Source organism: Cherax quadricarinatus, chromosome 4 (genome assembly GCF_038502225.1).
Source record: "Cherax quadricarinatus isolate ZL_2023a chromosome 4, ASM3850222v1, whole genome shotgun sequence".
Classification (NCBI taxonomy): domain Eukaryota; kingdom Metazoa; phylum Arthropoda; class Malacostraca; order Decapoda; family Parastacidae; genus Cherax; species Cherax quadricarinatus.
This window is the reverse complement of record NC_091295.1, coordinates 29191854-29204274: the sequence shown is the minus strand read 5'-3', so window position 1 is coordinate 29204274 and position 12421 is coordinate 29191854. Positions and strand designations below refer to the sequence as shown.

The 12421-nt window shown below is 41.3% G+C and overlaps 1 protein-coding gene across 4 annotated transcripts in view; it reads right to left on the bottom strand.

Moving 5' to 3' along the window:
• LOC128684583 (uncharacterized) overlaps nt 1-12421 on the bottom strand; it is a 93663-nt gene that overhangs the window by 51631 nt on the left and 29611 nt on the right. Inside the window, exon 1 of one of the 4 annotated variants that reach the window (XM_070095523.1) lies at nt 7217-7277. The exons of 1 other annotated variant lie outside the window; for it this stretch is intronic. In XM_070095523.1, the coding sequence (XP_069951624.1) occupies nt 7217-7219 (3 nt within the window). In that variant the 5' untranslated portion in view covers nt 7220-7277. Of the gene's footprint in view, nt 1-7104; nt 7278-12421 lie in introns of those variants that run through there. 2 more of the 4 variants (XM_070095541.1, XM_053770888.2) reach the window with 2 other exon arrangements.

The window sequence follows — 12421 nt, the reverse complement described above, 5'->3', positions numbered from 1 at the left end:
CAGGCTGTTGTAAGGTGACGCTTGTCGCAGTGTTGATCTACACCCGGTGTACAGTCGCAGTACCTCCCTGGGAGGAGGTGGCGGGAGGGGTGTTGCCTGCATGGAACCTAAACCAGTAGGCGACTGCTACCCTTACAGTGACAACACCTGTGGCTGCTACACTTACAGTGACTACACCTGTGGCTGCTACACTTACAGTGACAACACCTGTGGCTGCTACACTTACAGTGACAACACCTGTGGCTGCTACACTTACAGTGACAACACCTGTGGCTGCTACCCTTACAGTGACAACACCTATGGCTGTTACCCTAACAGTGACAACACCTGTGGCTGCTACCCTAACATTGACAACACCTGTGGCTGCTACCCTTACAGTGACAACACCTGTGGCTGCTATCCTTACAGTTACAACACCTGTGGTTGCTACCCTTACAGTGACAACACCTCTGACTGCTACCCTTATTGTGACAACACTTCTGACTGCTACCCTTACTGTGACAATACTCGTGGCTGCTACCCTAACAGTGACAACACCTGTGGCTGTTACCCTTACTGTGACAATACCTGTGGCTGCTACCCTTACTGTGACAATACTTGTTGCTGCTACCCTTACAGTGACAACACCTGTGGCTGCTACCCTTACTGTGACAATACCTGTGGCTGCTACCCTTACTGTGACAATACTTGTGGCTGCTACCCTTACTTTGACAATACTTGTGGCTGCTACCCTTACTGTGACAATACTTGTGGCTGCTACCCTTACTGTGACAATACCTGTGGCTGCTACCCTTACTGTGACAATACTCGTGGCTGCTACCCTTACTGTGACAATACTTGTGGCTGCTACCCTTACTGTGACAATACTTGTGGCTGCTACCCTTACTGTGACAATACTTGTGGCTGCTACCCTTACTGTGACAATACTCGTGGCTGCTACCCTTACTGTGACAATACTTGTTGCTGCTACCCTTACAGTGACAACACCTGTGGCTGCTACCCTTACTGTGACAATACCTGTGGCTGCTACCCTTACTGTGACAATACTTGTGGCTGCTACCCTTACTTTGACAATACTTGTGGCTGCTACCCTTACTGTGACAATACTCGTGGCTGCTACCCTTACTGTGACAATACTTGTGGCTGCTACCCTTACTGTGACAATACTTGTGGCTGCTACCCTTACTGTGACAATATTCGTGGCTGCTACCCTTACTGTGACAATACTCGTGGCTGCTACCCTAACAGTGACAACACCTGTGGCTGCTACCCTTACTGTGACAATACCTGTGGCTGCTACCCTTACTGTGACAATACTTGTGGCTGCTACCCTTACTTTGACAATACTTGTGGCTGCTACCCTTACTGTGACAATACTCGTGGCTGCTACCCTTACTGTGACAATACTTGTGGCTGCTACCCTTACTGTGACAATACTTGTGGCTGCTACCCTTACTGTGACAATATTCGTGGCTGCTACCCTTACTGTGACAATACTCGTGGCTGCTACCCATACTGTGACAATACTCGTTGCTGCTACTCTTACTGTGACAATACTCGTGGCTGCTACCCTTACTGTGACAATACTCGTGGCTGCTACCCTTACTGTGACAATACTTGTGGCTGCTACCCTTACTGTGACAATACTCGTGGCTGCTACTCTTACTGTGACAATACTCGTGGCTGCTACCCTTACTGTGACAATACTCGTGGCTGCTACCCTTACTGTGACAATACTTGTGGCTGCTACCCTTACTGTGACAATACTCGTGGCTGCTACCCTTACTGTGACAATACTTGTGGCTGCTACCCTTACTGTGACAATACTCGTGGCTGCTACCCTTACTGTGACAATACTCGTGGCTGCTACCCTTACTGTGACAATACTTGTGGCTGCTACCCTTACTGTGACAATACTTGTGGCTGCTACCCTTACTGTGACAATACATGTGACTGCTACCCTTACTGTGACAATACTCGTGGCTGCTACCCTTACTGTGACAATACTTGTGGCTGCTACCCTTACTGTGACAATACTTGTGGCTGCTACCCTTACTGTGACAATACTCGTGGCTGCTACCCTTACTGTGACAATACTCGTGGCTGCTACCCTTACTGTGACAATACTTGTGGCTGCTACCCTTACTGTGACAATACTCGTGGCTGCTACCCTTACTGTGACAATACTCGTGGCTGCTACCCTTACTGTGACAATACTTGTGGCTGCTACCCTTACTGTGACAATACTTGTGGCTGCTACCCTTACTGTGACAATACTCGTGGCTGCTACCCTTACTGTGACAATACTCGTGGCTGCTACCCTTACTGTGACAATACTCGTGGCTGCTACCCTTACTGTGACAATACTTGTGGCTGCTACCCTTACTGTGACAATACTTGTGGCTGCTACCCTTACTGTGACAATACTTGTGGCTGCTACCCTTACTGTGACAATACTTGTGGCTGCTACCCTTACAGTGACAATACTCGTGGCTGCTACCCTTACTGTGACAATACTTGTGGCTGCTACCCTTACTGTGACAATACTCGTGGCTGCTACCCTTACTGTGACAATACTCGTGGCTGCTACCCTTACTGTGACAATACTCGTGGCTGCTACCCTTACTGTGACAATACTTGTGGCTGCTACCCTTACTGTGACAATACTTGTGGCTGCTACCCTTACTGTGACAATACTTGTGGCTGCTACCCTTACTGTGACAATACTCGTGGCTGCTACCCTTACTGTGACAATACTTGTGGCTGCTACCCTTACTGTGACAATACTTGTGGCTGCTACCCTTACTGTGACAATACTCGTGGCTGCTACCCTTACTGTGACAATACTCGTGGCTGCTACCATTACTGTGACAACACTCGTGGCTGCTACCCTTACTGTGACAACACTCGTGGCTGCTACCCTTACTGTGACAACACTCGTGGCTGCTACCCTTACTGTGACAACACTCGTGGCTGCTACCCTTACTGTGACAACACTCGTGGCTGCTACCCTTACTGTGACAATACTCGTGGCTGCTACCCTTACTGTGACAACACTCGTGGCTGCTACCCTTACTGTGACAACACTCGTGGCTGCTACCCTTACTGTGACACTCGTGGCTGCTACCCTTACTGTGACAACACTCGTGGCTGCTACCCTTACTGTGACAACACTCGTGGCTGCTACCCTTACTGTGACAACACTCGTGGCTGCTACCCTTACTGTGACAACACTCGTGGCTGCTACCCTTACTGTGACAACACTTCCTGGACTTCCAAACTCATATGCTTTAAAATAAAATAATATAAAATTTATTTCTATAAAGAATGATTTATAGTCGGTACAGAAAAGGTAACTTTAATGACATAATTCACTGAAATCTCCTGGTTATGCAGAGTATTTCGGGCAGCCTTAAAATAACAGATAACTAGACTCGACTACTTATAACTAATAGTAGAACTTTTGCAAGAACAATTTGCTGGGAGTTTTGGTAAGACAATTCGCTATAACACGTGTGGAGGTTATTAATGTTGGTCAAATACAAACGCAGGTACGAATCTCAATTTCAGTATTACTACACAGGGTATACAATGAACTGAAGACCCAGAGAATGCATAGCATCTCGGGCAAAAACTTAACCTATACTGTACTTAAAATTTATTCATTTAATTCATGATAAAAATCACAATAATATAGAGTTGTTAAATTTAGCAGAGCGGTTACTTTAATTACAATACAAAGATGAGATAGTATATTTTTGTAGTCATATATGGGAGTTAGAGGAAGGCTGGAAGAAGAACAGGGATTGAGTTGGATGAAAACAGCAGAGTTCAGGTCTCTCACATAGTATACTGCTGTCGAGATCACTATAAAGTAATGAGGTGTTTTTCATAACAATAGTTTTAAAGAGATTGGCAGACAGGGGACCTTCATAATCTTCAAGCACTGAGACCCAGAGTTTAGAACCTCAAGGGATGGATGTGCTAGACTCACAAACTCACGCATCGGACTTAAAAATATCGTAACTAGAAATAAGGGGTTATGAAACTAAAGACTTTTGAAACTACCTAATATCTCAAGTAAATTGTCTACATATTAAAAAAAAAAGAATGTTAACGACTCTCCAATGATACTAACGGGACTTAATTATGCCTAGTAAATAACAAGTATACAAGAGTAACGGGAAATGATTCTTGAGGAGAAAGATCAAAGGGGATACTTCACTAGGATCATTAAAGTAGAAGGAACAGGGGTAGGTGATACATAACGCTTTATAAAGCTCTATACAGAGCGCAGCGTTGTTAACCTTAAAGGCTTACTCTGCATCCTTTATCTTCTTAAGTAAATGCAAAATATGTTATCTCGCCAGAGAAATTATGTTAGTTGAACATAGGAAAAAACACACAGAGAAGTAAGCTACTTCCTTTTTTTTTTTTTTTTACTGGACCTAATAAATGCATCATATAATGAGACTCGGTTACTGACTTAGTTAAAAATAACGGGTTTTGAAACTGTAACCGAGAGATTTTGTACTAACGAGTAGTGAATGTAACTCACCTTGAAACCAACGAGTAGCGAACAGCTCACCTTGAAACCAACGAGTAGTGAACGTAACTGAGTTAACACTGAATAATGAACGCAACTTGACGTTGAAACTAACGATTAGTGAACGTAAAGGAAGTTAAAACTAACGAACGACGAGCATAACTGGTGTTGAAACTAAAGATCAGTGAACGTGTGTAAACACTAACATAGCGTGTTTAATAATTCATGCAAGACAAAAAAAAAGTTTTCAGACAATTCAGATCATCGTTAAACTAGAGAATGTGAAACAAAAAAAAAATAAAATGTTATAAACTGCTTTGAAAACTGCCGATGCTTTCACCGAGGGAAGGAATGCCAAAGGCGAAGAAAGGTGGTCTTAGGAAGTAAAGTAATAATAACGTTTATGGTGTGCATAAGTAGACTCAAAAATATATTGTTCCTTGGAGCCATCAGTCATTTACGAGGCGATAAATTCGAGATCAAAGAGAGCTCCTATAGGATTACGAAGGGAGCTCACTTGGATCTGACGAAGAGCGTGGATAATGCTACAACAAAGTCTTGTACGTCTCTTCTCTGAGACAGAGAGCTCATAGGTAAGTTTATTGAGCCACGGGTACACATAAGTACTATTATCACATGTGTCTAATTCATAATATACAGTCAGAAGACAGCATGGCATTCCTTCCACCTCAACTTTCGATAAGGTGACTGACACTAATACTCCCGTTTCACCTTTTTATATTTTCCATCCGAGGCAGATATCTGTATTTTTCCTTGTGATGCTGACTTAGCTCCTGGTCCTCTTGACTCCTACGCTGACACCTGGACGCTGGGTTACCTTGACGCGGTGGTGTGGTGTGCGTGCTTCGTGCCTAAGGGGCAGGGGCCTCTTCTCTGGGAGGGAGCAACCCTTCCCTCAGGGTGCTTACCTAAGACCCCAGCATCACTTTCGGCATAAATGGTGGGGATGTTTCCCCTTCCATCTAAATTTCCCAACACTGCTGATAGCTTGGAACGAATTATGCATATGGATTGTGGAATGTGAAAAAATACTCTAAACAGTTTTACCATCTTTGTAATTATGATTTATGTAACGTGAGAGTGAACTGGTCACTATAGCAGCAGTTTGAAAGTGTAAATCTTAAATTATGATTACAAAAAACATAAATGTAGCATTAGAACTGGACAAGAGTCTAATGGTCTGTTTATTCATGTGAAAGATTTTAACCACCCAATTGACTATGAAACAGCTGAGAAGGTTGTATCAAGCAGGTCAACAGTTGAACGTAATATAATCGAATCTTGCAGCACACAAAAAATAGTATTAACTGAAATGTGAATATAAGTTCAGGGTTATATAAATTAGATTAATTTATAATCAATATAATTTGTGAGGATTATAAACTATGTTGACAAAGTTCCCCTTCACCTAACAAGAAAGTTTTCTTGACATGTGACCTGACTAAATCGCTTAACACTCCTTCATAATGTGAGAAATAAATGCTTGAAATTGAACTATTTTTTTCACTGGTTATTTTGCTTATTAAGATATCACCTGTTTCTTGTGAACTTGAAAGTTTATTGAAAAGCAAAGAAAACACATTTTTTTTTCATGTATCTGAAGCGTTCAAAATAAAGTATAACTATAAAAAGAAAACTAACAATAATGATAACATTTTTATTACGTGTGTTATTGTGACAGATTTAGTTTAGTTTCTCCCATATCAAAAATAAAAATAGAAAAAAAAACAAAAACATAAACTAATCTTTATTAAAGGAAAGTAGAGCGTTAAAATTCAGATGAAACTACGATAAAAAAAAAACGAAAATGATGATAAATCATGGTTGTACGGTGCAAGGTGCAGCGTAAGTCGCAACAATTATTTTTAGCCCACCCTCTTAATAACAGTGAATATTTTACTGTTGTTAAGTCAGTTAAATTGGTGACTTCACGAATCTTAAGCTGAAATTAACTGACTATTACGTGCTCACTGGATCCCCGTTTTCTGTCCACAAGTCAAATTTTTTTCCTGTCTATGTTGGATTTATTGCCGTTGTGGTATAAATGGTTTATACTGATTGAAAGACAACAAGCTAGTATAATTAAGGATAACTGAACTTAATGTAGACCGAGAAATTTCCTGTTAAGAGGATAAGGTTTAAGTTCTTTGTGACCAGTTCACTGACGACTCCTTCCCACACTGTGACCACTGACGACTCCTTCCCACACTGTGACCACTGACGACTCCTTCCCACACTGTGACCACTGACGACTCCTTCCCACACTGTGACCACTGACGACTCCTTCCCACACTGTGACCACTGACGACTCCTTCCCACACTGTGACCACTGACGACTCCTTCCCACACTGTGACCACTGACGACTCCTTCCCACACTGTGACCACTGACGACTCCTTCCCACACTGTGACCACTGACGACTCCTTCCCACACTCTACTAGAAGTTTCATTGTTTGCAGGGATAACTTTTATTTTATTATTTTTACAGTGATGGAAAATGGACAGAAAATTAGAAACTTATTTTGTCTTTTGCGTACACAGGTGGTGGTGCTTGCTTGTCCTTACACACCATACACAACACAGGTGGAGGTGCTTGTCCTCACACACCGTACACAACACAGGTGGTGGTGCTTGCTTGTCCTTACACACCATACACAACACAGGTGGAGGTGCTTGTCCCCACACACCGTACACAACACAGGTGGTGGTGGTGCTCACACACCGTACAAAACACAGGTGGTGGTGGTGCTCACACACCGTACACAACACAGGTGTCACGGCAGTGGGGGTGAGTCACTCGAGGGAATGACGTTGACAAGGTTGGGTGGAGAGCCACGTCACATTCCGCGGCCACGTCAGAACCTGTGATACACTGTGTTGTGTTCTCAAGGCAGTGTGCTAGCCCTCTCCTCCTGTATCCTCACCAAGCCTAGGACTCCTCCCAGCACCTGCCCCAGAACCCCTTCGTGAATCATCTGTGCATAGCACATGTAAACCAGATGATTTTTAACTAAAGAACCGTGACATCACTTGGCAAAGACTCATTTCAGGAGATACTTGTGTTTCCTCACTAATAAACCACCAACCCACCGAACACTTTGAATATTACAGTCTCCAATTTAAATAGCGATGATATATCAATATACCTAAGGATTTTGTTGTATTTTTTATAGGCTTTTGTAGTCTACACTGCCTACCTCTCACATGCGTCTGCACTATGGGCCGTCACAACTGAAAACCTTATAGGAGTTCTGAAAATCTAGGTTTATGCATCTGTCGCTTTGTACAATCAGCTCCCTTATAAAACTCCTCTATATAGTGCAATTTATTTGCAAATGCAATTGAAATAAATCGAAGTGAATAGAACATCTAAGGCCTGCATCATATGTCCTATTAAATTCTGGATGCACCTTTTTTCAGTTGTATTTTGCAAAGAATCACACACGCTGGAGATTACCTTAATAAGAGCACTTACTGTACATAATAAAAATATAAAATAAATGAATCACTATTTGTTAAACGACTGATTTCCTTCCCCGATTGCCATATTGTGAAATTTTAATTTATTCATAACATTAAATGCCAAGTTGCATATATAGTTACATGAACATAAAGTTGGTAGAATTACCGACAATATGTAAAGTAAAAGGACACAAGTGCAACTAATGTGACATTTATTGTGGCAACGTTTCGCTCTCCAGGAGCTTTATCAAGCCATTACAAACAATACATGGACACAGAGGGTATATAAAGGCTCAGAGTGAGGTGTAATACTAGTGAGGTACCATTTCGATGTTCACTAGTGGTAGTAGTAGTAGTAGTAGTAGTAGTGGTATTGACTACCACTCTACCTGTCTACCTCTACAGGTAAACAGGTAAGATTATGTAAGCTAATCTAATTCTTGATAGTTGCTAGGAAGTTAGAACATAAGATTCCCATATAAGAACATAAGAACATAAGAATGGAGGAACACTGCAGAAGGCCCACTGGCCCATGCGAGGCAGGTCCTTATCAAAACGACTACTACCTACAGACACTGCAACACAAGGGTATCTTGGTACAGACTTGGAACCACTTCAACAACCTCTACTAGTGAGAAAGGCTGGATTTGAGAGGGACCTGACCTCTCAGTGTCTACATTCTTACTCCACTAGTGAACTACGTCTCATCTCCTGGCGCTATATAAGGCTCCATCCTATCACTTCAACTCAGTTCTACACTCCTCTCTAGCTCTAAACGTCGCATGTCCCTTCCTTCCCGCTCACCCCACCGGAGTCCCAACAGAAGAGCCTGAATTTCTCTTCTCAATATCTGTCCCACGATCGCCTCGCTGCTGGGTTAAGCCCTGGCTCTATTTCTACGACTAAGAACACTCCTCTCCAGCACTGCTCTTCGTCTGTCCCGTCTTCCCCGCTCATCCCATTTGGGATCTTACCTGAACTTTCGTTCGTTCGTTACTTCAACTCTATATTATTCCAGACAATGGAACAATACTCTTCTCCAGACTGAGGGACTGACCACCTCAAAACTTTAAGGGTGATGGACTGATTACATCGTCTTCAAGTATCTTCTGCTTCTTTCAACTTTGCTGTACTCGACTGAAGAAGCCTACTGTGTAGGCGAAACGTTTCGAAATAAAGATACCTAACTGTTGCATATGTGTCTTACCTAAACAACCTGTCGGTATTTTATACCATTTTATTGTTCACTGTTGTCTTGGTTTCAGATTACTGCTAACCAGAACTGAAACCAAGATGTTGATGTTTGTACCTCTGAGGAAGTGCTGCTCTCCAAGAACTTTCTAAAAAATGTGGTCAGAGTTTTTATACTTTGTCTTTTACTTCCTTTAATATTCTTTGATACTAGATTGTAAAATGCCAGATAATATTTGCAGCTTAGTGATGAGTCTACGGAAAAACCTCTGCCTGACGCAGGGAAGTCAGGTCAAACTTAGCTATTTTAAAATTTGTTAATTTCAGATGTAATTAATTTTGTATTCCTTAAAACAGTTATGTTCGTGACACTGCATTCTAGATCAACGTTTATAATGCATTTTTAATCTAATTCACCGTTTATAACGCATTTTTAGATATACTTATTCACCGTTTATGATGCATTTTAGATACTCTAATTCACCGTTTATAACGCATTTTTAGATATACTTATTCACCGTTTATGATGCATTTTAGATATTCTAATTCGCCGTTTATAATTATTTTTTACATATTCTAATTGTGGTATTGGTTTTAATCAGTCATTCACATTTCAGGTTTTCTTGAAGGGGCATCTTTAGGTAGATGTCTGCATATATTTTTTCTCTTCCGAGGTTTTTATTTATAACTTGAGAACGCCTCACCCGATCGGCTTCAGATTTTCAACTCGGGTTGGTGTATTAGTAGGGAAATGTTTATGCAACTATTGGCACGTACAAGTGCCCTTTGGTCAATGCCATATAGACCCTTCCTTGTTTTGGTTTCTATACGATAACTTGAGAAAGCCTTTTCTGGGAGGAAAATGAGATCATACATAGTGATAAATTAGACACATGTGCAACTCTTGGGTATCTTTATTAAGGAAACGTTTCGCCACACAGTGGCTTCATCAGTCCATACACAGGAGAAGCTTCTCCTGTGTATGGACTGATGAAGCCACTGTGTGGCGAAACGTTTCCTTAATAATGATACCCAAAAGTTGCACATGTGTCTAATTTATCAACGTGTCGGTTCTGTGAACCATTCATCTACAATCATACATAGTAAACTGCAGTATATATACCATAAATATCAAACTACAGTGTACATACCAACATATAAAACAAATTACTTTTATAGTAGGCTTATCTAGCCAGCCTACCTTGAAGAACTGTTCAAGTGTACCAGGAAGGAAGATTGTTGTATGGAATTGAAACTATAATACATAAAATCCATAAGAACTGTTAAACACTAACAACTAAATATTTTTAGTAGTTTTAGACTAGCTAGTTCAGAGAGTTGTAAAGTGTTGTAAATGACCACCACCATGAAAATCTGTGTAGTCTACAGAAATGGTAACAAAGTTATGCCTGGATTGCATGCAATCTCTGTGGTAAATGGTCCCATGGGTCATGCAGAAACACTAAACCAGCAACCACTTTTGATATAAAATCAGAGAAATGTTTTTGGGTCTGCCCCAACGAGATACACCTGTATGAGGAAATTAAATCTATATTAAAAGATAAGAACAACAATAAAATATCCTTCTTGAAAGATATGTCAGTCTGGTATGACAGCTGGGAAAATAAAATGGGTGGGTTGGATGGGGCTGTCTTGGAAGACAGTGCTCCAGAGGGTGCTAGTGTTGATCAGGAGGACAACGCGCCAAGTGGAGACAGGTAAAGACAATGTTATTCAATTTACAGAGGTTCAAAGTAGCGATAATGCTGGAGATGGAACAAAAGGGGATGATGACTCAGGGAATTACCAGTAAAAACTGGTGGAAGCACTAATGTCCATACAGGGGCGGTAGGTAGTGAGGAAACAAAAAAAATGCATCAGTAGGGAATGTAACCACAAAAAATCCTAGCAAACAAAATTCCAATCTATGCAAATTCTATGCCTTGGGTATCTGCAGGCATGATATATCTGGTAAAACATGTGAGACATACACTTTTGACCATCCCAAAATATGCCGCATCCACATGACAACAGGAGGGTGCAACTCCCCTTCCTGTAAATTATTTCACCCCAAAATGTGTCACTAGTTACTCCATAAAAGAAAATGCTACAACGTATATTGCCAGGCACATCATCTAAAGGGAACAAGAAGACACAGACCAGCTGGATTATAGGAAACAAAAGAGGAGGGGAGCCATAGCCTCTCCAGAGAAGGAGGTTTATTAGTGCCAGGAAGGAAAAAAGACTGGCAAGAAATGACAGAAATCTTAGATTAACTGAAAACACTTCTGGAGCAGAGGCACAGTCATTGGCTTCCACTCCATAACAACAGATATTAAAACCAGCAAATAAACCCCCCCTACTTTCATTAATATAACAACATTTATCTTTGCAAACATACAGGGTCTAAAGCCATCAACAAACAGCAAAATTCCTTACATCAAGGGACTGCTCACGGAGTCAAATGCAATGTTTGCAGCTTTCACGGAGGCCAACATAAAGGATCATTTTAACAACGAAATATGGATCCCAGGTTATAACCTTTTTAGATGCGACAGACTAAACAGGCGCCAAGGGAGGAGGATTGGCTTGTACGTCAGAGTCGCTCATTTGCTCAGAACTACTAAACAAATCCAATGATGTAGTGGAAGTTTTGGCAGTAAAGACAAAATCAAAACCTGGTTATTGTGGTTGTATACAAGCCTCTGGATGCAACTTCCGAGCAATTCCAGGAACAGCTTTTGAAAATTAACCACTGTTTGGAAAAATCTTCAAGTCCTGCGCCAGACATCTTGCTACTGGGAGATTTCAACTTGAGACACCTAAAGTGGAGGAGTGTAGCAAATAATATTTTAGCAGAGATCACCCCAGGAGGCAGCTCAGATGAAAACTCACATACACACGAGCTATTAAATCTCTGCACCAAATTCACTTTAAACCAGCAAATATTAGAGCCTACAAGACTAGAAAATATGAGACCTCATCACAACATACATACAGAGGTATAATAGACTTATATGCATAGCATTACGGGCTGGCTTAAAATTACTTAAGACATTATTGTAAACAGATAACTATAAAGACAATTCACTCAGATCACAACATAATTGAGGTACAGACATGTATGCACAGGGCTCCAGACCAGCAACATGTGATCAGTTATGATAGTGTCTTCACAAAATTCAACTTCAATAACAAAAT